Below are 25506 nucleotides of genomic sequence, written 5' to 3'. Positions count from 1 at the left end.
ACTTTTTACTCCCATTTCTTTTTTTCTGCGCGTAATTTACTCTTTATATTGCCACTGTTCCTTCAGTGCACTATTCTTTTCATAGGTCTACAGAGTAAGTTTTCCTGTTTCCGTATCAGAACTTGTAAGTTAAAGATCTCCACTGAGAAGTAAAAAAACAAAACAACAAAACTATGTACCTTGATATAACAGTAGTTAATCATGCTTAATAATCTTGCTCTTGTGATTTTTCAGTTCACCTTAAAAAACAGGTGCATTTTTCCACTTGTACTATGCATTGATGAAAAGCAAAAATAGTTAAAAATTCCTCTGGAATTAGGGATGAGTGAAACACGTGGCATTTCCTTTATCTTTTGATATCCTCCTCTCTCTTAAATGTATTTGTATCATTATTCTGGATTCTTTCCTTTCAGCAAAACCAAAAGAACAAGAGAGAACTTATCCGGACCAGCCCCCTTCTGTCAGACAGAAAGAGTCACTTGAAAATGCTGGGTCACAAAAATCTTGCTGTAGGGGACGTACCAGGTTGGTGTATGGCTAGTGATAGCTCTTATTTATCTGTAGAGCTGTCAGTCTTGTTACTGCATGCTTCAAATGGTTTTCAGTTTAGTGGTAATTACAGAGTAACTTTATGATCAGTACTGTGGTAGTCTGAGGATATAGAGGAAACAAATATTTGGAGGGGAGGAGGTGGATACTTTTAAGTGTTTTTGTTTGTTTGTTTGTTTTAAATCCAGTATTTGTGGGTCACTGCTAAGATGATTATGGAGATAGGGTCTGAGTTTCTGTAACTGAAATTCTTTTGTTCTGGAACTGAAGCCAGAATCTCCCTCTAAAAATCTTAGTCAGACAATTTAATCTTGAAGGATACAAATTATTTTCTTAAAACGGAAGATAATTTCATTTGATTTAGAGGGAGGGGTTTTATGGAAGTTTTGTTAGATTTAAAAAAAAAAATCACTCAAATACTGACTCTAGTTTCTCATTGGAATCAATTAATGTTTCTCTATGAAATTTACCTTAAAAAAGAAAAGATCTAAATGAAACCATAAATTGCCGTATAATGATAAAGGCTTTTTGGATTCTGTAAGCAGTTAGTGCGTAGAGAATGCTGTTGATTGCCAGATATTTTGTTGAGCATTCTTGAAAGCAGACAGTTGTCACAAGGAAAATCAGATTCCTAAAGAGTACAGTGGCCTGGAAAATAGATCTCAGAGTAAATTCTGAGTTAGAATTCCCTTAATTTTTGGCGTTACTTAGTATCTGCTCTATTTTCTTTTTAACTTTTTGGTTTATATGCTTGCTTGCAGACGGAGACGTGCATCCCCCAGCAGTGATTCTACAACCTCTTGCTCATCTCTCTCACTTGATAGCACATGTGATACGGAGGAGAGTGGTGAGAGCAGTGAGGACAACGAGAGCACATCTTCAAGAAGGTTGCTGTTGTTAGAGAATAGGGGAGGGAGGAATCTCCTTCAAATGAATATTTAATTAGGTTTAAGTTTATGTCAATTAGTAAGGTCTTCTTTATATTAATTAATAAGGTCTTCTACATCTGCTTGGCATCGTTATAAAAACAAAAATCTTCTAGCTGCATCTTAAGTTATAAGGCTTCTTTTTCTTTCTCCTTAATTCAAATCAGGACTCTTCCAGTGAAACTTCAGAAACATGACCTAAAGAGAGTTCAGAGGGATCAAAAGGAAGTTGGAGGAAGTCAGGGAGATCCAATGCAAGTAGATAGCGCGGTAAGTCTTTAATTCCTTGTGTCAGTGAGTGTTTCCGGTGATTATGAAAGCTCTCAGTAATGTGCCATCTACAGCTACCTTTGTTTATGGTTTTCTCTAAAGCAACTTCAAAAATCGCCCAGAATGTTTCCTTTGTGCTGACATAATTGCTGATGAAACCTGTATCCAGGTTGCTGCTTTCTTCAGCATATAAACTGTGTTGTGTTGAATTTCTCTTTAGATTGGATTTGATAACGTGGGTGGTCTTTCAGAACACATCACAGCTTTGAAAGAGATGGTGATTTTTCCCCTACTGTATCCAGAAGTCTTTGAGAGATTGAATATTCAGCCCCCAAGGTAACTCCTTAAAGCGATTAATTGTAAGTCAGCTGTTTTCGGGAGAATGTTCAATTAAGGTATCAATATGCTTCCGTGCTTCAACAGTTCTGGCAGCGTTGAACATTTGTTTTAGTAGTAGTAAAAAGGAATTTCTTAAAAATGGATAGAATCCAGAATATATGTAGATTAAAAATATAAGCAATGAATGCCTTAAAGTTTTAAGTTTTAGTGTCTGGTGTTTTAAGATGAGAAAATACTTCAAAAGTGCCTGGGTTTTAAAAAGTTGGGTTGGAGTGGTTTTGTTCTGAGTTTTATGTACAAGTCAGCTCGATTAGTCTGTAAGCAAGAAGGGATTCTCTAGTGGAAGTCAATTGTAATATGTTGCTTGGAAGCCCAGTTGTTTCTCCCACCTACTTTTTGCTTTTTTTTTTTTTTCTTTTTCCTCTGAGTGCTAAGGCATCACTTTTCCTTCCAGCTTTAGACTTCCTCGCTTGCCATCAGCTATAGATGGTCTGAGAGACCAAACCCAGTAACTTAATGCTTTTGAAGGGAGAATTAAATGCTTCACTATCAGATTCTGCATTTTGTGAAAGCAAGAATACGCAGTTTATCACTGAAGAATGAATTGGTGATTTACCATTGAGCCCATTCTCAGATTCTGTGCTGAAGTTTGCTCGTTTGGCTCCGGTTTGCTCTAATCAGCCTGTCTGTCAGCAGTTTTGGAAGTGTCCTTCTGGGACAGTACGCTCTCTTTTGAAGGTTTTGTACACTTGAGTTACCCCCCTTATTCATTTCTTTGGGTGAAAAAAATAAATTTTCTTGTGAAATGTTGTAAAAACGCAGAACTTCTATCTGTTCTGACTCTACCCACACTTCAGCTGTTACTGCTGTCTTATACATGACGTGTTTTGGTTAGGAAAGAGGAGTTTGTTCTAGAGACGATGGTCGTAAGAGGTACTCATCATGATGGTTTTTTTCCTATCTGAATCTTTTTTATTGCAGAGGCTGCTTATTCTATGGTCCCCCAGGAACAGGAAAGACACTGGTTGCTCGTGCTCTTGCCAGCGAATGTAGCCAAGGTGACAGAAAAATAACATTTTTTATGAGAAAGGCTTCAGACTGCCTGAGAAAATACGTGGGGGAATCAGAACGTCAGCTTCGTTCGTTATTTGAACAGGTAAGGTTGAAATGTGCAGTGTATTCTGTCAGAGTTGAAACCGTCATTTTCTATGGTCAACATTTGTAAGTAGAACTAGCTGCTTTTTTTTGTATTTTGATAGATATTTTTTTTCCCACTGAAGTGGAAATGCCAGTGTTTCTGCTGTAAATGTCAGCTGTAAGAACTACCGGTATGATTTGTTTCCTGTCACCCAGTCACAGTGGGTTGCCACGGACTGCCGTCTTCGGTTAGTCATGCCAGATACTCCATTAGCTCTTTAAGTAGAGGTCCCAGATGCTGAAGTGAAAAATCTAGTTGAGGTGACATTCTAACCATGATGTTTTTGTGCATTTTTTCTTTACATCATTCTGTTTTACTCTGTGTTTTCATGCTAGGCCTATCAGATGCGACCTTCAATTATTTTCTTTGACGAGATAGATGGTCTCGCTCCTGTGCGGTCCAGTAAACAAGACCACATCTATAGGTATTACATTTTTGCACCTACATAAAATCTGCTTGATCTTTGGGGAATAACAAAAGGATGATGACCTGTTTAATTTACTGTGAACACACTGATTTATCCTAAAAACTTGTAACTCAATGCTAAAACAGCTGATTTTAAACGATAGTTGAAACCAATTTACTAAGTCTGATATCAGCACGTGGTCTGTGTTAACTTACCTATTTTTTTATGTCTTAAAAAGAGTCCTGCCCTTAAAAAGCTTGTCCTTTTTGACTACCCATGGGAGAAAGTCATGTGGAATGTAACAAAATTTACTGAACCAGTAAGTAAAAATTATGTTTTTCTCTTAGTTCCATGGTCTCAACTCTTCTGACGCTTATGGATGGCATAGATAACAGAGGGGAGATCGTGGTAATCGGAGCCACCAACAGACTGGATTCTGTAGATCCTGCTTTACGAAGACCAGGACGCTTTGACAGAGAGTTCCTCTTCAACTTGCCAAATAAAGAGGTGAGAACTTAAATTCAACGTTAATGCTAACGTGGCGAAGTCCAACTTTATAGAAAAAAAAATTACAACTTGAACAAAAGAGTGATACATGGAGACACTGTGTCGTTCCGTGGAGGGGAAATCTGGTACTGAATATATATGGTCAGGATGATACCACCAAGTAGTTCTATAATCAAATCTTTCATTCCCAAAGTTGTTCCCATTTGCTTAATTATTTAGTCCACTTAGACGCTTTCATCTTGAAGTTGTGGTTTTGGTCTCAATCCTTCATTTTGGTCTCAGTCCTTCATTTTGGTCTCAGTCCTTCATTTATGAATGAGTAGGGGACGTGTTTGCATTTGATTGTTCCCCAGATCAGTGGTAGCAGTTTGAGTCATAATTGTTTTTTCTTTATAGTAATCGTAGCAATTTGAAACATTGTGCTAGAAGTGCTTTCTGTGAATTTACTGACTGAAAAGCAAATGTGATGGACTAATGAGACTGTCACGATGTAAGTTTGCTAAATTTTAGAGAAGTTTTTTGGAGAAAAAGATCTGTTTCTGGATAAATTTTTCATTACAGTATTTTCCTCTGGGTCGTTAGGTCTCATATTTTGGAAACTTGTTATTGAAGCTATAAATGCCTTTTCTTTCATTGCACGTTCTTAGAAAAAATCAGTGTAACAAATTTAGAAATATTCAATTTCCTGGTTGAAAATGCAGAGTGTATATTAAATAACTGTAAAATACTTGAAAGTTGAGCAAGTAAGAAAAATGTATTAATATATATGAGGGGTTTTGAGGGATGGTTGGTTTTTTGGTTTGTTTGTTTGCTTTTCAGTTTGTTTGTTTCTTGTTGGTATTTTTAAGGAAAACTTAGGACAAGCTAAAATGCAATGATTTTGTTTCCAGGCTAGAAAAGAAATTTTCAAGATTCATACTTGTGACTGGATCCCTAAGCCACCGGACAAGTTGCTTGATGAGCTAGCTGAGAAATGCATTGGTAAGACTGAAACCAAAATGGATTCTGCTTGTGACTAAGTTGTAAAGAATCTTAGCTTGCACCAGGCAGTACCCGAGCTCTTGTGCCCTTCTGCACAACTAGTCACCGAGGCAGATGGCACGCCTTCGTAGCAGTCAGAGTTAGATACTTTCATCTATTTATTTTCTGTTGTCGTTCTTGTTGTTTGAGAACATTGAATGGTTCTGGGGCATCTTTCTCAAAGAGTTTTGATGAGGAGTCTGCTTCAGCTTCGTAAGCACAGGATATCAGGTGGTGAGCAACATAGCAAAACTTCCCTGCAGAGCGGTAGCACTTTCGATTCCCTGTTAACCTGTTCGGTTTTGGCATTACAAATTCTTTAAATGTTGCGTATTGTAAACCTGGGCCTTGACTCAGATTTGATTTTTGTTTGTTAGGATACTGCGGTGCAGATATAAAATCCTTATGTGCTGAAGCTGCGCTGTGCTGTCTGCGTCGATGCTATCCTCAGATTTATGCAAGTAGGGAGAAATTGCAACTGGACGTTAATTCTATTAAAATAAAAGCAAAGGACTTTTTTATGGCTCTGAAGAAGGTTGTTCCAGCATCAAACAGGATTGTGGCTTCACCTGGACAAGCACTACCACGCATCTTTAAGCCACTTTTTGAAAATACAGTAGCAAATATTTTACAAGCCGTGCAGAAGATCTTCCCGCATGCACAGCTTGCGCTAAAGAAGGACCGACAGCAAGGTATAGCCACAGCAGCCACTTCCTTAAAATTCTGCCAAAGCAAAAACTTCTGGTTTGTGCAATCAGCATACACAAACCTTTCAGACATAATGATGGTAGAATTTTATTATTTCCATGTGTGTCTTTATTTTGGGAATATCTGGAATATAATGCATAGGTTTTATTCTGGATTCTAAACTGAAATGCCAAATGGAAGCTCTGAATGACTCAACACACGGTAGAGGACTATGCATTCTCTACTAAAGCATCCTGCTTCTGACAGTAGCTGAAATAATTAGCATTTGTAGAGGTTGACTTAAGGTTTGAAGTATAAAGCAGCTCTTTTCCTTTAAAAATAAAAACTCAGATATTTGGAGGGGAAGCATTTCTAGGTCAATGTCTTTAATTCCTTTCTGAAGAACGTCAGGATCAGGATACAAGTATAACTGGTTTCAGATAAATATTGTTTTAGCTATCATGATTTTTAACCAGTCTCCTAATTTAAATGTTTGTGGATCATACTGTACACTTGCACGTGAGATCAATCAGTATTGATACTTACTAGTGTGTACTTTGAGGCTTTGCTTGCATAGTATGTGCGAGCTGACTCCTGACTGCCTCAGGCCTGAGCAAGTTCAGTCTGTCTGTTGGTGAGAGCGAATAAATTGATAAACTCCTTCCACTCCTGGTTAACGGAGATCCCTGACTAGTTATGTACCTATTCCTTGAGAATATCTTACTAGCATTACTCCCAGCAGAGCTGATAGATTAATTTGCTTTGGTAAAATAAAGGCAGGAAAACTACCAACAGCATAAAAGCAGAGAGGCTAGGGGATTGGTAATTGCACTGCTGCTCTGCTGTCTGCCTCCTGTTATCTTCTCCTTCAGTGATCTTTAAGGAGCCTTACTTAGAAGATGCATTGGTCTCTGTCACATCCCAGTAGTCCTAGACGAATGGAATTCTGTGGCCACCACATCCTTAATCCCCGTGCTTTCATTGGGGGAACCTCCTCCAGAAAGAAATGGTCTTGTTTTTTTTAGCTATTTAGCAACTACAGAAATTGTTCCTAATCTTCTTTATTCTAAGGGGGGGAAAAAATCACCAACAGAGTAGCGTACCTTATACATACACATCAGTGGGACTTAGGACAGCTTTGCAGAGCCTTGTGCCATCTCCTTAGATCTGTCGTGGGATGAACTCTAGGAAATAGCATTTAGTTTGTGCCCTCAAATGAAGAAAGGATTTTGGCACAGATTTAGAAGTTGTATTAATGCAAGAGAAAGGCACAGGCTATTCAGGAAAGTTAACAAACCTCTTTTGTCTTTCAGACAATTTAAATCCTATTTTACAAGATGATATACTTGACAGTGATGACGACGCATCCTCAGTCTCTGGAGATGAACTAACAGATAAAATGCCTGACGGACGAGAGAAAAAATACCTCTCTTCCAGCAGGTAAAGAAAGATAGGTCCCCGTTACATTTAAATTCTTAGGACTGCTGAGTCTTTGTAAACAGTTTCAGCTGTTAAAAGTGAGAGGGGTGGTAGATGAAGGGGTGACATCACGTTTGTGTATTGAAGGGGTGCTCGGTATTCACAAGAAGAAAGGGTGAAGGGAATAAAGTTCTAACGAAGTAAGTTGCTCTAAATGATCGAATTGAAAAGCCCAGGCTTCCCTTCCTAAGCCAAAGTGATCCGCAGACTCCCAGAACGTGTTGACTTAATCCATGGCATTCTTTGAAAGACTCGAGACCACATTAACGTGCTGTCTGACCTTTTAGCTAAAAATAACCAACTTCATGGATTTGTGTTGCCACCTTTTGCCCTTCTGTTTTCCAGGATTGTTAAACCAGTAGTGAATTATGTAGCAGAAAGAAAACTGAGAAATGACTTGTTAAAACACCTTGAGAAAAAATCAAATGGTGTCTTTATTTGTTACCGTTAAGCCACCAAGTTGTGTTAATCTTTTGGTATTTTAATATGGAAGTCACGTAAGCCCACAGTTGGAAAGCTAGACTATGTTGCCACACTTGGGCCAGTTATTTTTCTCAGTTTCTATTGCTGTGCTGTCCAGAAGATTTTCTGCCCTTTAGAGCAAGGCTAGGTCTCTAGCGTCTTTGATTTAAGCCAGCAAAGGGTACAGCCTGATTGTAGTGGGAAAGAAGCAAATGCTTCTCGCAAATTTATTTCCTAGCAGTAAAGCAAGGTTGCCAATATTAATTCGCAATCTTGGTTTAGTAAAGAATAGGAGACATAAGGGAAGAAGATGAAACAATTGGAATGGCTGAATAAATTAACTGGAAATCTTACCTGTATTTAATGTACCGCTGTCATTTACCCAATCCAGTTGTGTGCTGCTTTAGATACGGCCAGTGTGGTTCAGTGCCCACAGACATTTTTTTCTAGAAATATTGTTCTGCTCCTTTCTTGCTACCTTCTCCAGTAACTAGGGCCACATTTCAGTTAAACTTGACAGATGTAGAGACCTCTCAAGTATTTAAACTTGAGACTTTCTGAAGATTGGTGTATATGGGAAGTGGTGAGATCCAGACTGGTGTGTGCTGAGAGAGAAAGTTGCTGTGCTCCCCCATATCAGGTAGCAGACCAGTTGTCGTCTGTGTATTCAGTTAGACAGTCTGTGTGCAATTCAGGAGCCATTGCTTAGCCCAGCCAAATGAATAGCAGACACAACAGAGATGGGCAGGATTTCTTAGGGGCAGGTATGGTACAGGATTGTAAGAAAATGGGCTCTGATAGTCTTCCCGATCACAGAACAGCTTATTACTTGCTGGAATACGGAGATTATTTGGGGAGGGAAAAGAAAGTATATAGGAAAAGTACTTGGAACATCTGTGTGTCTATTCAGCACCTCATTTATAAACTTGTTTTCTTATGCCTATTGTTCTAGGAGTGCTTTCTGCAAACCGACGTCGTGTCGGCCCCATCTGCTAATAGCAGGAAAAGCGGGATATGGCCAGGTCTCTTACTTGGCACCCGCGGTGTTGCACGCTTTGGAGAAGTTTCCCGTTCACACCCTGGACCTATCCAATCTGCTTACAAACGTTGCGCCGCCAGAAGAAATATGCGGACAGGTATCTTTTTATTCTCATAGGATTCATTGACTGTATATAAAGGATCGATTGAGTTGCAAGTGAGTTGAGCAAAATTCATTGGTAATGGAGGTGGCCTTGTTTTAATGCGCTGTTATGTTTGCTTCTGTCTGAAAATCCACTTTTCTTTTAGATAAAACCATAAACAATACGGATGTTGTACATGTCCACATTTTCCATACCCAATTTTACAGTGAGGGTGTTGCTAGCAGCTCAGGAAGCTGGGAGGTGCTGCTAATAAACCTCTCTTTGTGCAAAGAAATGCTGCTCATCTCAGTGGGATCCAGAAAGTAGTTTTCATTGCCTCCTAAGCCTGAGTGCTCACAGTAGATGGCTCTGTATCAGACTGCATGTCATGTACTTTTTGTAGCCTTTTTTTGTTATATTTGTAAGGCAACCAAAGTTTAGGGCTTCTGTTTGTTTTGTTTTTACATGTACATATACAGCTTGTGCTGTTTAAAAGCATTAAAATTCACAAAATGCTTCATTTGCACACTGATGTGGTTTTAACTAGAAAAAATAAACATAAAGAGATTTGGTGTTTTTACTTTTAGGCAGGAAATCCATTTTGTTGTTTGGCATCACTACCTTAAAATACTTTTACCTTTAGTAAAAACATTTGAGAGCTGTACAAGTAAGGACAGACAGGTTACGTGACTGGATACTGATGTGGCACATAAGAGGAACACTTCCTTTTTTTTGTTATGTGATGATTTTATCTGGGGCCATATAGCTACAGTGTCTAGTCACTGCCTGAATATATCCTTCCCATCTTCTGACTAGAGTTCCCCGAATGCTGATAATTTGAAAGAGTGCACAGAGAAATTTGTCATGTGAAAGGACACTTGCCGCTCTGTTCACGTAGTTTCATTTCGTAGGGCAGTTAGATGGCTATGTAGTTATGTATTAACAGGCTATTCTACGTGTTTTAGTTTTCTTATCCAAGCTTTCCTTTTCACTAGCTGATCCGAAATGCTCAGAAGACAGCACCAAGCATAATTTATGTCCCAGATATCCATTTGTGGTGGGACAACGTTGGGCCTGCCTTGAAACTTACTTTTCTAACTCTACTGCAGAACATTCCAGCGTTTTCTCCAGTTTTGCTGCTTGCTACATCTGATGTGTGTCACTCAGATCTCCCAGAAGAGGTATTTCTGTCAATGCTTTTCTTACTATTTCTTCAGTTTCTTGTTAATTTAGGAATGCTTTCAGCATCAAAATGCTGTGCTTTCTTAAATGCATACTGTTATTACTCAGGCACCTTAACAAATCTCTTAAAATTTGCTTAGAGAAAAAGAATACTGTGAAAGCATTTGCTTAAGGTTTTTTCTGAGTCCAGCAAGTGACTTTGACCCCCTTGTCACACACACAAATAGTAAATTTACTTAAGACAGTAATTCCGGTGGCTACGAAGTGGTTTAGGCAAGAATATGCAGTGCTTGAAATGTAAATGACAAAAGGATATTTTTACTGAAGAGATTTCTTCTGACAGTCTGCCATTTCATGCTATGTTGGATAAACTGCTAATAATGCAATTTAGTAGAGAATTGAAACGCTTTAATAAAAAATTCAGTTTCTTTCTTCGTGTAGGCCAAATCTTTCCAAGCTGGAAAGCTGAGTTCCAATTTCTGCTTAAGTAACTTTGATATCAATTTTCAGTTGTATTCCTAAACAAACTGTAGTAGAAGTACGTGCATAACTTTGTTGATTTCTGAGAGTTTACGTTAAAGGAAGGTGTTCAAAAGAGGAACACGCCGTTCTCATTTGGATTATTTTGCCCCAGATATTGGGGGAGAGAATGGGTCTTATCTAGACGTGTTTATTATCAACTGCTTTGAAAGTGCTTAAGTTCCACAGAAGTTTTTGTACTGGTTCTAAATTCCTTCTAAAATAAGTATTGAAATTCCTTACGTACCTTTTGATACTAGAAATTGAAAAATGGAGGAAAACCAAGAAGTACTAGCTACTTCAGACACCTTCTTTTGGTACAGAAATAAAAACTCAGCAAAAAGCTCTCACTTGTCTACTGAAGCCGTTCTCTTCCCTCTATAGCCATAAAGGTTCTAACTAAAGGACACAGCAAGGCAAGTGAATACTAGGGAAGCGATCTTGGATGTGGTGAAAGCCATTACTTTATCAGTGTATCGTACAGCCCCTTCAGTGAGATCTAATTCTACAGGTGTTTCTTAAAGGTGACGTTTGAATTTGCCATGCCAACCTGTGAAAATGTAGCCTTTTAAGGCCAGGAAGATAACTTTTCAGTTTGTCTTCTTCAGGTTATCACAGAATCACAGAATTATTATTAATTTTAACAGGTACTCGTCTTTTTGGAATAGAATATGATTTTTTTTGTGGCCTTAAATCTGAAATGTCTTTTCTCCTTCTTCTTTAGATCCAAAAGTTATTTATTAAGGAATTTGGAGAAGTTTGCGATATCAAGTTGCCTGGTAAGGAAGAGAGAGCAAATTTTTTTGAGGACATAATTCTAAATCAAACTGCTAGGCCTCCTGTAAAGAAAGCAGGTGAGGATATAAGAAATACATCTAAAACTTTCCTGTCTGTAAGTTACTAGCTCTTTGGGATTTGCTTTGGTGGTCGTTTTCTATTAGTAATTTTTCGTATGCTTGTATTTGAGTACTGTAAATTGGCTAATTTTTCCTGGTTAATTGAAGTTCATCGGACATTAGAAGTCCTGCCTGTACCATCATCACCTGAGCCTCAGGAGCCACCAGAGGAAGAAGTAGGGCTGCTGGAGGAGGAAGAGGAGGATACCTTGCGTGAACTTAGAATTTTCTTGAGGGATGTTACTCAGAGACTTGCCGCTGACAGACGTTTCAAGGAATTTACAAAGCCCATTGACCCACTGAAGGTAAACTAGTGTTGATCTGTGTGTGTCTGTAATTTCTCAGTGTTTGTATTTCTCAGCGTTTTGGGGAAGGTTCAACTTTGTTTTTAGGACTGCACTATTAGGATTTTGCAAGAAGCAGAGGCAGTGCTTTTACTTCTGCTGACTCTCAAATGTCTATTATCGGATTATTCGCTGAAAGCCCTGGTTTCATTCTAAAAAGCCAGACCAAATGCCAACACAGTTTGCTCGTGAAAAGGCTTTGATATTTAGGCATGTTACAGCACTGAAAAGCACAGAGATCTTTCTTTATAATTACAAACAGTATTTACAGGACTATTTTAATGAAGTCTAAAGCTCTTTATTGGACTGTCAGTTTCTGTGGGAACAGGAATAGGAGCAGCAGTTTGTAAAATTAAGTTTTCACAGAATCATCTAGGTTGGAAGAGACCTCCAAGATCGCTGAGTCCAACCTCTGACCTAACACTAACAAGTCCTCCACTAAACCGTATCACTAAGCTCTACATCTAAGTTCTGTTCTCTGTTTCATCTGGAGCTCCTCAATATGAATCAACCATAAGTGCTGTGTGTTTTCTTTTTCCTCCCATTTGCTGCGTAGGTACCTTTTTCTCCTTCAGTTTATTCGATAAGTCTAAACTAGGGGCATATACTTCAAAGACAGATGTAACTTGAATATACCCGCGTATCAGCAAAGTCCTGTTCGCGTAGGCATCCACTGACTTTTCTTCTCCTTTTCTCCTAGGTTCTTGAGTTGTGAAATATCTAGACAGATACATATGTCCTCATCCAAACTAGTCATTAGGCTCCTCTTACGGTCTGAGGAAAGAAATCAGCACCTCTGGGCCCAGTTATCTCATTCTAAAGTAGATGCCTGGAATAGATACTTCACAGGTGCAATTCATGCACCTTTTTCTCAATGTCAACAACAAAGAGAATGTCGGATGGCTTACTCAGCTTTCACTGTTATGATTTTCTGAAGCAAAGTGAAATGAATCTCCCACCCTCGGTGTTCCTTCTCTACCATGCACATCCTTCTGACCTCCCTACTTCTTTTCGTCCTCTCGTAGCAGCTGTAACGCCAGTTGAAAGAGCCCTTCCATTTTTGAAAAGCGAACTGGTTAATTTCAGCATCTTCTGATGCATTACAAATATTCAGGGTTTTTAAGAAGTCGTTTATTTAAAGTTTTCAAAATAATTTTGGTAGACAGTGTGCAAGTTTAAGAAAACCTCTGAACACGTGTATTTGATCTGCAGGTACCTGATTTTGCAACAAGGATTAAAGAGCCGATGGATCTTTCAACAGTTCTGACTAAAATTGACTCGCGCCAGTACCTAACTGCAGGAGACTTTCTAAAGGACATCGATCTTATCTGTAACAATGCCTTAAAATGCCACCTAGATCAAAGACGTGCAGGTGAGGATGTGCTTTCTATCCCTAGTTTAAAAAATCTGTCAAATGTAGAGATGGATAAATGTTGTGTGCGGACGGTAGACTTTGGATGGATTAGATGATTTTGGACATCCACAGAGAACATTTCTTACCGGATTGTAAATATTTTAGCATTTTGCTACTTGGGCATGGAATTGTGATATAAGTGCTCACAGGAACTAGTGCTCTTGTTTTAATAATTAACTTCTATGTTGTCATGCTGAAAATATTCACTGAGATAACCTTTCAGAACCAGCCTATGAAGAGAGCAAATTTTTTCTGTGATCAAAGCAGTTTCATTGGTTGGTAGACAATATCCAGTTAAAGTCTGTAAAATTTCAGTTCGTCACAGAGCCTATGCTTTGCAAGACACTGCATATTCTATGGTGAGGAACGAAATGGATGCAGAGTTTCGCCGACTGTGTGAAGAAATTAAAGAATCTCTTGAGAAAAGAGGTATGTGCTGTGACGCTAAGGATTTTAAGACTTGTCTCTGCATTTGTAACCGAAAATGCAAGACAAAGATCTTTGGTATCTATTCTTTATTGCAAGGTCGCATCTCTCCAGCGCGTGCTCCACGTAACGACTCCGAGCCACCACAGCAAAACCCTGCGACTGAATACAACAAACCAGATCAATACGGTAATGAAAATGCAAAGACGACAGCGGTACCTGTAGATGCCAGTACACCCCTTTCTAATGGCAAGTTGCATTTTATTCAGTTGCTCTTGTCATTCATACCTTCTCTGTTCTTGTGACACAACAGGTTTCTCTGATCCCTGGCTCTTTATGCCAGAGGTATTATGTTTTCAAATTTACTTCAAAATGTGAGAGATAAATCCGGAGGTCATTCATTCAATATAGGTATGAATTAAAGTTCAAAGAAATTTGGTTTACAATATAAAAAAACAACTTTGATGACCCAACTGACATTTAATAGCCCCTAAATTGCTAATTGTTGAGGTAAAAAATGTTGTGGATGGCAGTTTCTGAATACTCAACTAGTTTTTAATTACGCAAAATGGTATTTTTCCCCCACTCCACCCCCCCCTTCCCCAAATGCTAAAATCTTCGCTACCTCATACCGTGATTTCCAGTTGAAGGAGGGAAGTCTAACTAGTGTGAGTGGGAATTTTGCCACAGACTTCACCCATATCCTTTTGCAATACTATGTGAATACTACGAATGTTGGGCTTTTCTGTTGGGCAAAACCACAAAGTTTATTTTTTCACAAAAGATTTACTGAATCAGGAAGCATATGAGGTATAAGTCTTTATTCTTTTTTCTCCTTTGAATATTCCCTTAAAATTGTCTCTTTAATTAAACTCTTCCAAACACGTATTCAGCTTTTGAAGTCTGCAGCTTGATAACAGACTCAAAGAAGAGCTTATTTCCAAAGGCTTTTCTGATGTTCATCTATATTAGTTCACGTAGTAAGACAGTGACTTTATCAAATAACCTCACATTGTATTAATACTCCACATCCAAAGTAAGAATCCTCTGCATGTAAAATCCTGAAGGTGATTGTTTTGTGGATGAAATTACGTAGTTGTGTGTGGTTTTTTGTTTGCTTGTTTGTTTGTTTGTTTTTTAATCTAATAGCAAAGTGACCCCATTAACTTTCAACTCTTTTCTCGACATATGTAGGGATATAGGCAGTGGTAGCTCAGTTCCTTTGTTTTTCTTGTCAGTCAAGTAAGATGAAGATAATGGATTTTGAAGAAAGAATTCTTTTGGTAATGTTTTGGATTACTTTTTATGCTGTATCCTTGTAGGTGCGTCAGAAAGAAAGCGCAGAAGGAACGAATCTGCACATGCTGCAGCAAAGAGAAGAAGGTGTTTTCAATTCGATAAAGAAAATAGAGTACCAACAGATGACCAAACCGATAGTGGTGAAGAAGAGTTTCTGGAAAACCATGTTTCTGGCACATATCAAGCTGAACTTAATGCTGAAAAGGAAAGTGCTAAGCTTCCTGAATATTCAGCACTAAGATGGGAAACTCTAGCTTCTGAAAAGCGAAGTTTAAATGGTAAGTGAAAAGTCCAACAGGTCATTTAGCACCTTATTCTTGCTGAGGAGGATTACGCTATTTATTAGCTTTAGCCTTCAATTTCAGTCTTATTTTTTCTGTTACAGCTCTCAAAAATCATCACACGGTTTATTCCGTAGTGATGTTGCTCCTGTAATTATGCAAGCCAAGCCCATGTGTTTCTGTAGGTGCTGGTTTTTTGATTCTAAAGTCTGTTTTTTTCTAATGGTACCTAACTGAAAAACAGCAATCGCTGACATTCTTTTGTTGTACGAGGCACTTTCCAATAACGAGCAGCTTAGGTTAAAAAGTTGCACTTCAGGATGCGTGGATCCAGAGTAACGTGGAATAGGAGACGTACGCCCTAATGTTGTAATGTAAGATGTATTCCCTAACCTGAATTGGCAACGTGACTATTTTTTTCACTATTACCCTTTTTTCTGGTGCTTTTTGTTTGTTTGTGGGTGTTTTTGTTTGTTTTTTTGTCTTAGTTTCTAATTTTTATGGAGCAGTGACTTTAGCTGGAAAGAAGGCAGAAGCCAACTCTTTCTCAGTGAAGATGATAACAGTTCTGTCTCTGTATTTGTAGAAAGAGATTGTTTTGCAGGTACGGGATACTTCATTGAGACTGTATTCCAGATAAACAGAAAACCTGACTGAAGAAATTTGTGTCATTCCAGATCGTTGGACACTTCAGATGACTCCGACTGGATGTTGTTGGGTAGAACAGGAACGGATGAGTGATGAGAACAATGTGGAAGTTTCTACAGAGCCAGACTATGTAGTTATTGTGGATCGCTGTGAGCTCAAAGTATGTCTAATTTCAACTTCTTTTTAATACTCAGATAGGACATATTCCTGCGACGTGTACAATTGCAAATTAAGCCCATTGTTAACTAATGCCAATTAAAACAATTAATTGGAAGGACATACAGATTGTGAAATAATTCAACCCATAATGCACTGTGACTGTTTAGTTTCCACACCTCGTGTAGATTTCTGTAGGCTACCGTTTGCTTTTGGTCAACTGTAATTTAGGAGACAGATTCTTTGCCTAATTTTTAAGGTAAGAGGCCTTGCTGAATTTTAAAATACTGCACTGACGACCTGCTAGTACTGTTGGTTATGAATATTGTTTTAATGATTCATAATTTTTATGATGGGTTGGAGGGCTTTTATTTGTTTTGTTGTTTTTTTTTTCATGCTTTGATGTATTAGGAACCTGAAAAGGATCTTTATTTCTTGCAGTGATGATTTTAAACCTGAAGATAGCAGGTTGACATAAACTAGCTAGCCATGGATAAGTGGCTACTTTTCTGAAATTCCTTCAAAATGCAGTATTAGAATTGCACACCCATACTGTTGCAGTGTAATAAGGGTTTGCCAATCCCTCACGGGAGGAAAGTGGTTATCCTAGGCTCCAGCGGGGGAAATGGGTAAGAGTGGCCCTAGGTACGTGAGGAAAAAGGTTCCTTTGCGTGAGTTGGAGAGGCATAAGTAAGGACCATCTTGAGGGGATAGCAGAATGAGGGAAATTAGAAATTAGAATGAGGAAATGAGAAGTTGGGAAAATTGCTAGGAGTCATGGAGGTTGGCCCAAAGCAGATACAGGTTGCTGTTTATGTGCATGAATCCTGTGTGGGGAGAATATGACCAGATAAGAATCCCCTTCGGTAAAGGGGCTTGCCAGCACAATTTTTGTCACATCCTTAAGCTGTGACCTAACTTGTAGAGGCGATACTAACTTTTTAAAGCTGGCTTCCAAAGGAAGCAGATTCCAGGTTTCTATGTTGTCCGTGTCTGCCAGTATATACGGAGAAGCCATAGAGGTTTTTCACAGAGTCAGCTAAGTAAACCTCAAGAAATAGTTGGATTTTTGTTGGTGGTGTTTGCTCCTTTGGCCCGGAACTTTATGAACTTCTTGATCAGTGTGCAGCCATCTATATGGCAGCAGTTAGGACCTGCTTAGCAGTTAGGACCCAGTTAGGACATGGGACCTCGACCTTTCTCAGATTTTCCTTTTCTGTTTACTGCAGCTGAAAGCGCTCTGGGTGGGTTTGTGTGTTTTATCTGTGTTGTATAGAATGAAGTTGAGGGGAATACTGAAGTTTTGTGCTAGCTGGTCTGAGGGAGGCAGAGCTTGATGGTAAGATAAGCAGCAGTATTTCCAGGGGGCAGTAGTATTTCCATTTGGCATGGCTGCTCCCTAAAGCTACATGCTCACAGCCTCACACAGATAACGAACAGCTGTGGCAGTGGAAGAAGGTGCTGCCACTAGCTTGTCACTGTTGCTGTGCCAGAGATTATCATCTCTGCGTCTTTGGTAATAGAAGCGACTGTGTGAGAGAGAGGTGATTGCTACAAGCAGTCACTTTGCTATTTATCCACCCCTGAATTTAAAGGTAGGATTGAGCAAACTAATCTCACTTTGCCTTGGGCGCTTGAGCAATCTGTTCTGCCAGCAGAGTTGTAGGCATGGCACACATGGGCAAAGGTAATCACCTAAGGATGCTTCCTTTTCCAGCTGGCACAGCTGTGTCTACAAGATGTGCAGCCTAGCTTCCAAACATCCTTTTTACAGTGCCCTGCGCTGCTGCGACAGCTTCTCCAATGAAATGCAACAGTGGCTTTGCTGTGGCAGCAGCTATCCTACAAAGAGGATCGTGCCATTCCCTGCTGCTTGGGAAGCAGTCGACTTGCAATTATGACCATTGATGTGATAGATTGATTAGTAATAAAAGACTGTCTGAAATTTAAGCCTTTCCTTTCTCTGAAGTGTGAAGAATTAACTCATTTTCTCCACTGAAATCTCATGGGATATTCAGTCTGTTCTCTGAAGTGTCACATTTCATTTAATAGTGTAAGAAAAGTAGGATATCACTTGCGTTGTTACTGTTTAACCTCTGAAAACATAAAGAGCATGTTCAAAGGATCTCGTGCTATTCTGAAGTTGTTGTTTTACTCCATTGTTTTCTTCAGGAACTGTTCCACGCTGTCGTTGAGCTAACTCAGGGATTTGACATATTTTACTTGGAAAAAGTATATGGCATCATTAAACAGTGTATTTACAAACATCGGGAAGACTATGACAAAACCAATCTGGTGGAGGTAATTTTTGCTTTGTATTCTAGCACTTTCTGTCGCTGTTACGCAGTATTTGTGCGTTCCGGATATCGTGGTTATTTAGCATTGCTCTTTACTGCTTAGCTGTCTGTGCACAGACAACGACAACAGTAAGACTTTTTCGTTTCAGTCTGGAAGACGTTTATCCATATTGCAAAACCATTGTTATATTTGGCATAATTGTTGGCAGTTTCAGCAGGAAAAAGCTTGAACTTGAAGACAATGGGTCCACCCACACAGCCCTTTCAAAGCAGTTAACCTTAGTCTGTCAGTAGTTTTTCTTGAGAACCATTTTGGGGGCGGGAGGGCTATGAAAGGAAGGTGCTTTTCTAAGTCTTTCGCTTCCTCTCTCTCCCTCTACAGCCAGTCAGGCACGGTAATACTTAGTAGTTGTTCTATCCTTGAAGAGAAATTTAAGGATATAACAAGAGTTTGAGACTTCTCTCTAGTCACACTCTAATCTCTTTTTAACTAATGTGCTTGAACATCTGTAATTTGGGAGATTTCTGCCTGTGCCAGTTTTACACTAATGAGTCAAATTCTCTGGTCTCTTCCTGTAAAAGATGATTTCAGAGTTGTCAGAACTCAGCAGAAATCTGCGTGAGGCGTCCATGGTCCAAGTCAGGTGTTCCCAGTACACGCTGGATATTCAGTCTTCAGACTTAAGATCCTTGAACCCATTTATCTTGGAGTTGCTTGTGCTTGAGAACAGATAAAATTTGTAGTGCCTATCAGTCTGCCTTAAAAAGAGAGTGCCTTTTTTTTAGGCACTGGTCATCTCGATCCCTTCTTCCACATCTGATAAAGAGTTAGAACGGACACTCTGTTCTGCCTGTGAGAAGATTATTTGGATTCAGGGAGGCCGCTCCTGAAAAAAAAATGAGATCTTTTAGCTTGAGAAGGGATTTATTTATGTTATCTCATGGCCTGTGAACTTGTGTAACTTAACTTTTAATTTAAGTATTAAAAGTTAAACAGCTTTCTTGGTTTTCTATTTCTTCCTTTAGCTTCAACAAACAAGTCTCTCCTATTCAGAGTGCACTGTACAAGTTAGTCAGGAGTGTGGTCTACTGTATGAAGAGAGAGAATTTAACAAGTAATTATTCAAGGTCTAGAAATTAACTTCTTGAGCTTGTTGTGGCTTTTCAGGAACTGTTTCCTCTTTCTAATTGTTGTGAAACCACTGCTGATAGAGATCCATATAGTTTATACTTATCCATATAGTTTACTCTCTATTTTGGATGCATAAGGATGCATCTGAAGCTAGAAGGGGTAATAGGTCATTGTGATGGTGATAGCACACTATTTGCTAAATATTACTAATTATGTATTACAAATTCTTTATTTTTATAGTAATAGAAAGTGTTCTTAAGCTTTCATTTGTGCTTACTGCTATTTTGTCCTTTTTTTTATTAGGAAATTAAGAAAGAAATCGCGGTCTTCCAGTCTTACAAGTAATGTGATCTTCAACATACTTGGTTTTTACGTTCCAAAGGTTTTTGTTGCACGTTCTTCTGTTACTTGTGTACAGTTTAGTAAAGAGTATCATATACAGGTATATAAAATTTCATATATAGGTATTTAAAATAAATTTATCTTAAAACAAATTTGTTTAAGTGCTTTTATTTGATATTTTTGTCCTATATATATAGCTCTCTATTTATGATGCTATATATATATATACACATGTATATGTGTATGTATATAGCATGATAAATAGCAAGCTTGGACAGAAGGAATGGAATATACACAGTCTCTTGAGATCACTGGGTGTAGCTTTCATTTCCATTACACAACACCTTAGTTTTCTGTCTTCTTTTTATCGGAGCTACTGCTGATAGTGCCTTTGTAACACTGTAGATTTGAACATCTTTCAGATACTTCCAGTACCTCTTTTTAAAAGAAAATGACTGAAAACTTGATAAACATACTTTGTCAGCTATTCAGAATATATTTTTCTGAAGTAATCTGCGGTGCTCTTTATTCCACTGGACATTACATAAAGGTCTTAAAACAACCTATATATGAAATGCAAATCCTTCAGAAACCTCTTAGTGCAGTTTAGTGCAGGAGGTATTTTTATCTCCTTTAGAAACCTGTAAACCTCCTTTACCTTAGTGCAGGAGGTATTTTTTTTTATAATTTACTGATAGCACCTTAAGGGGCTTTCACAGTATTAACACCCTAGAGAAACTTTCATAGAATTAACACCCTAGAGAAAGTATGTGGGAGAAACACTTTCCACAAACATAAGATTTTTGCCTATTAAAAGTAAACGACACAAATAGAAGCAAAGCAAGATTTGCTTATTGAAACTTTTTAATGCAAAGCGTAGTCTTGCTTCTAACAATGACAATCTTAGTGATACCAGAGAATACCATTTCAATATGAAAAGCTAGTTACAAGAAAGCCTTGTAGTTGAATAAATTGTTTTCTACTGACCTGGAGATAATTATATTTGTTTATTTCATAAAAATGAATATATTGCTGGTGATAAATATATTTAAGTGAACGGAAAGCAATATTCTCTTTGAAGATGGATACCTCTTCAAACCAGCAGAGAAAAATTTCTCTATGAATTTGACAGACTTTTAAGTTAAGGGTAAGGCAGGAAAGGTTTATTTTTTCGAAAATAAAATTCTATATTAGCTGTGCTCAAATATGCAGCAGGATATGTTGCTGTTGTGTTATGTCACATCTCATACACAACACCTAGTGATACCGGATACCTAACTGTGCAATACCTGCGTCTGTTTTTCTTTTGTATGTTTCGGTTTTCTTAATATGCGGCTTTCTAGCATGTGTCCAAATATCTGTGTACTGTGAAGAATTTTTTCTTTCATCTGTAGTGTTCGGATATGTATCCGTAAAAAGTGAGCCACCATTTTTTTTTGTTGTCGTTTTTTAATCTTACACTTAAAATGGTATCAACTTTAAAAAAAGTTTGTGATCAGCTTACCCCATTCTTATCGTCTTGGTTATATGTCAAAAGCAAACACGGGAGGAAGAAAAATATACATTGAAAATGTACATTTTAATGTATTATTACATTGAAAACGTAATAAAGGAGTCAACCTCATTTTTCCCTGAATTGTTCTTCAGCTCGGTTAATGTCACAGATTTTTAGAATCACAGAATCATAGAATATCCCGAGTTGGAAGGGACACATAAGGATCATCGAGTCCAACTCCTGGCACCACACAGGTCTACCCAGAAATTCAGACCAAGTGACTAAGTGCACAGTCCAAACGCTTCTTAAACTCTGACAGGCTTGGTGCAGTGACTACGTCCCTGGGGAGCCTGTTCCAGTGTGCGACCACTCTCTCAGTGAAGAACCTCTTTCTGATATCCAGCCTCAACCTCCCCTGCCTCAGCTTGACACCATTCCCTCAGGTCCCATCACTGGTGACTAAAGAGAATAGATCAGTGCCTGCCCCTCCACTCCCTCTCTGGGTAAAGAACTGGCTGGAGGGCCGTGCCCAGCGAGTTGTGGTTAATGGCGTTAAGTCCAGCTGGCGTCCCATTACAAGCGGTGTCCCCCAGGGGTCGGTACTGGGGCCTATCTTGTTTAATATCTTTATTGATGACCTAGATGAGGGGATTGAGTGTACCCTCAGTAAGTTTGCAGATGACACAAAGCTGGGAGGTAGTGTCGATCTGTCTGAGGGTAGGGTGGCCCTTCAGAGGGATCTGGGTAGGCCGGGCTGATGTGAATGGGATGAGGTTTAACAAGGCCAAGTGCTGGGTCCTGCGCTTTGGGCACAATAACCCTATGCAACGCTATAGGCTTAGGGCAGAGTGGCTAGAAAATTGTGAAGAGGAAAGGGTCCTGGGAGTGTTGATCGATGCTTGGCTGAACGTGAGCCAGCAGTGTGGCCAAGAAGGCCAACAGCATCCTGGCCTGGATTAGAAACAGTGCAGCCAGCAGGAGCAGGGAGGTGATCGTCCCCCTGTACTCTGCTCTGGTGAGGCCACACTTCAACTGCTGTGTTCAGCTTTGGGCCCCTCAGTACCAGAAGGACATCGAGGCCTTGGAGCGTGTCCAGAGAAGGGCTACGAAGCTGGTGAAGGGCCTGGAGCACAAGTCCTGTGAGGAGCGGCTGAGGGAGCTGGGGGTGTTTGGTCTGGAGAAGAGGAGGCTCAGGGGAGACCTCATTGCACTCTACAACTACCTGAAGGGAGGTTGTGATGAGGAGGGGGTCGGCCTCTTCTCTCAGGTAACTAATGATAGGACTCGAGGAAATGGCCACAAGTTGCGCCTGGGGAGATTTACATTAGGTATCAGGAAAAGCTTTTTCTCTCAGAGCGGTCAGGCACTGAACGGCCTGCCCAGGGAGGTGGTGGGGTCACCATCCCTCGCGGTGTTCAAGAAGCGTCTGGACAAGGTGCACGAGATATGATTTAGTAGCTTAGTGGGTAGTATTGGTGATAGAGGGACAGTTGGACGAGATGATCTCGTAGGCCCTTTCCAACCTTGTGTTTCTATGATTCTATGTTTCTTTCATGAGGAAGCTGTAGACCATGATGAGGTCTCCCCTCAGCCTGCTCTTCTTCAGGCTGAACAGGCCAAGTGACCTCAGCCGCTCCTCATACATTTTCCCCTCTAGGCCCTTCACCATCTTCGTAGCCCTTCTCTGGACACTCTCCAACGGTTTTATGTCCTTTTTGTACTGTGGTGCCCAGAACTGCACACAGTACTCGAGGTGAGGCCTCACCAGCACAGAGCAGAGCGGGACAATCACTTCCCTCGACCGACTAGCGATGCTGTGCTTGAGGCACCCCAGGATACGGTTGGCCCTTCTGGCTGCCAGGGCACACTGCTGGCTCATATTCAACTTGCTGTCAACCACAATCCCCAGATCCCTCTCTGCGGGGCTGCTCTCCAGCGTCTCGTCACCCAGCCTGTACGTATAGCCAGGGTTGCCCCGTCCCAGGTGCAGGACCTGGCATTTGCTCTTGTTAAACTTCATGTGGTTGGTGTTCGCCCAGCTCTCCAATCTGTCCAGATCTCTCTGCAAGGCCTTTCCACCCTCAGCCAAGTCCACAACTCCTCCAAGTTTGGTGTCGTCAGCAAATTTGCTCAAAACACCTAGTCCTACATCCAAATAGTTTATAAAAGCACTGAAACGAACTGGCCCTAAAATGGAGCCCTGGGGGACCCCACTGGTAACCCAGCCACCAGCCCGATGTAGCCCCATTTACCATAACCCTCTGAGCCCTACCCGTCAGCCAATTGCTCACCCATCGTATGATGTTTTTTAATATATGCTGGACATTTTTAATGGGATTGTGCATATGGTTTGCTTATCTTGTTCTCTAAAACGACTTTTTGAAAAATCCTTTATATAATAAACATGAAGTTGAGGAATCACGGACAAGACAGCTGAAAACAACTTCTGAGGTGCTCAAAAGAGTGCACACCATAAAAATATCCATTTGCGCTTCCTAGCTTCTTTCCTCATCTGTTATAACTGCATTGTCATCTTTCTCCTGTGACTGCATTCTGCAGGCCTGAGTTTTTGGGATGCTAGCTAGCGCTCCTGAGCACATCACTTCAGGTTTCTAGGCCAGTCTAATAAATATCTTCCACCACTGAGGCAGCAGTATGAATATGAACGAGCGTATTAGCTCCTTTCTGTTAGAATTGTAGGGGTTGGAAGGGACCTCAAGAGATCATCGGGTCCAACCCCCCTGCCAAAGCAGGTTCCCTAGAGCAGGCTGCCCAGGTAGGCGTCCAGACAGGCCTTGAATATCTCCAGAGAAGGAGACCCCACAACCTCCCTGGGCAGCCTGTCCCAGTGCTCCGTCACCCTCACCGTGAAGAAGTTCTTTTGCATGTTGGTGCGGAGCTTCCTGTGATCCGTTTTGTGGCCACTGCCCCTTGTCCTATCCCCACAAACCACTGAAAAGAGGTTGGCCAAATCCCTCTGTCTCCCACACCTCAGGTATTTATAAACATTGATAAGATCCCCTCTCAGTCTTCTCAAGGCTGAGCAGACCCAAGTCTCTCAGCCTTTCCTCACAGGGAAGATGCTCCAGGCCCCATATCATCTTTGTGGCCTCCGCTGGACTCTTTCCAGGGGATCCCTGTCTTTTTTGTACTGGGGAGCCCAGAACTGGACACAGTACTCCAGGTCTAACTTTTCTAAATTGTTGCAAGATCTATCTATGCCATATAAAACATGGAGCTTTCTAGGCAAACACTGGCAAATCATGAGCCAGGTACAACTCAACGCTGACGTTTCCGTCAGTATGTTAGGGGTGGCAGCTTTTTCCAAGACTGACCTACACCTGGTACCTAATCTGCATTTCAGTAGATGTACAGAAGGGAACAAAGAGCTGTGTTGTTAGCACTGTATTTGAAAAGCTACTGTGAAGGTGTCTGTGTTCAGTGGATAACAGGAAGCTTTCATTGCATCTCCAGGCAAAGGGGAGGAAAAAAAAAATCACTGAGGCAAAAAGGTGTTTCTTCTTATCCACTTGAAGACGATGTTCAAAACCTGGTATCCTAAATGCATCTTTACCTATGGAGCCACAGTTAGCTCACCGCGTTACAACTAGAAAATTTCAGACTTAAACGTAAAATGAATGACAGGAAATGAGGAAGCAGGAGCATTCCTGGCATCAAAACTTCTGCTCTTCAAAGTTTTGGGCAAACTTCTCCCTGTTATTAGTCTCAATAGAAAAAGAATACCTTCACAGTTAAATAAATAAATAAATAAATGTGTAAATCTCAGTCCTGCGTGAACAGCTGTCACAGCTACCGGTTCCCAGAAGCCACATTCTGATTTTTCTGACTTGGGGAAAAGATCAAATTTTAGTGTCCAAGCCAAAAACATTGATAAAAGAATCGATATGTAGAAACACAACGTATTTAAGAGAGGTACGTAGTGGGAGTTAAAACTAAGTATCGGCTAAGATATCTGGATATGTATTAAAGGAAGAGGTCCTCTTTATTCAGCCTGGAGGTGGAAAAAAAGGGCTTTGTGGGTGTTTTTTTTGTTTGTTTGCTGTTGTGTCTTTTTTTTTCTCCAAAGGTTTTGGAGGTGCCCCGGCCAGCC

General features: G+C 40.0%; 1 protein-coding gene across 3 annotated transcripts in view; it reads left to right on the top strand.

Moving 5' to 3' along the window:
- ATAD2 (ATPase family AAA domain containing 2) overlaps nucleotides 1-21536 on the top strand; it is a 32460-nt gene extending 10924 nt beyond the window's left edge. For 2 of the 3 annotated variants that reach the window (XM_048048756.2, XM_048048770.2), the window contains 21 exons: nucleotides 414-525; nucleotides 1311-1436; nucleotides 1643-1745; nucleotides 1966-2081; nucleotides 3066-3240; nucleotides 3618-3706; nucleotides 4036-4195; nucleotides 5086-5176; nucleotides 5593-5907; nucleotides 7216-7342; nucleotides 8796-8979; nucleotides 9960-10145; nucleotides 11390-11519; nucleotides 11670-11866; nucleotides 13118-13277; nucleotides 13635-13748; nucleotides 13845-13994; nucleotides 15068-15322; nucleotides 16003-16133; nucleotides 18302-18430; nucleotides 19862-21536. In XM_048048756.2, coding sequence (XP_047904713.1) covers nucleotides 414-525; nucleotides 1311-1436; nucleotides 1643-1745; nucleotides 1966-2081; nucleotides 3066-3240; nucleotides 3618-3706; nucleotides 4036-4195; nucleotides 5086-5176; nucleotides 5593-5907; nucleotides 7216-7342; nucleotides 8796-8979; nucleotides 9960-10145; nucleotides 11390-11519; nucleotides 11670-11866; nucleotides 13118-13277; nucleotides 13635-13748; nucleotides 13845-13994; nucleotides 15068-15322; nucleotides 16003-16133; nucleotides 18302-18430; nucleotides 19862-19903 — 3092 coding nt within the window. In that variant the 3' untranslated portion in view covers nucleotides 19904-21536. The remainder of the gene's footprint in view (nucleotides 1-413; nucleotides 526-1310; nucleotides 1437-1642; nucleotides 1746-1965; nucleotides 2082-3065; nucleotides 3241-3617; nucleotides 3707-4035; nucleotides 4196-5085; nucleotides 5177-5592; nucleotides 5908-7215; nucleotides 7343-8795; nucleotides 8980-9959; nucleotides 10146-11389; nucleotides 11520-11669; nucleotides 11867-13117; nucleotides 13278-13634; nucleotides 13749-13844; nucleotides 13995-15067; nucleotides 15323-16002; nucleotides 16134-18301; nucleotides 18431-19861) is intronic. The other variant, XM_048048765.2, reaches the window with a different exon arrangement.
- The last annotated feature ends 3970 nt before the right edge of the window (nucleotides 21537-25506 follow it).

The sequence above is a fragment of the Anser cygnoides genome, chromosome 2 (assembly GCF_040182565.1).
Source record: "Anser cygnoides isolate HZ-2024a breed goose chromosome 2, Taihu_goose_T2T_genome, whole genome shotgun sequence".
Lineage (NCBI taxonomy): Eukaryota > Metazoa > Chordata > Aves > Anseriformes > Anatidae > Anser > Anser cygnoides.
This window is presented reverse-complemented; position numbering and strand designations above follow the sequence as displayed.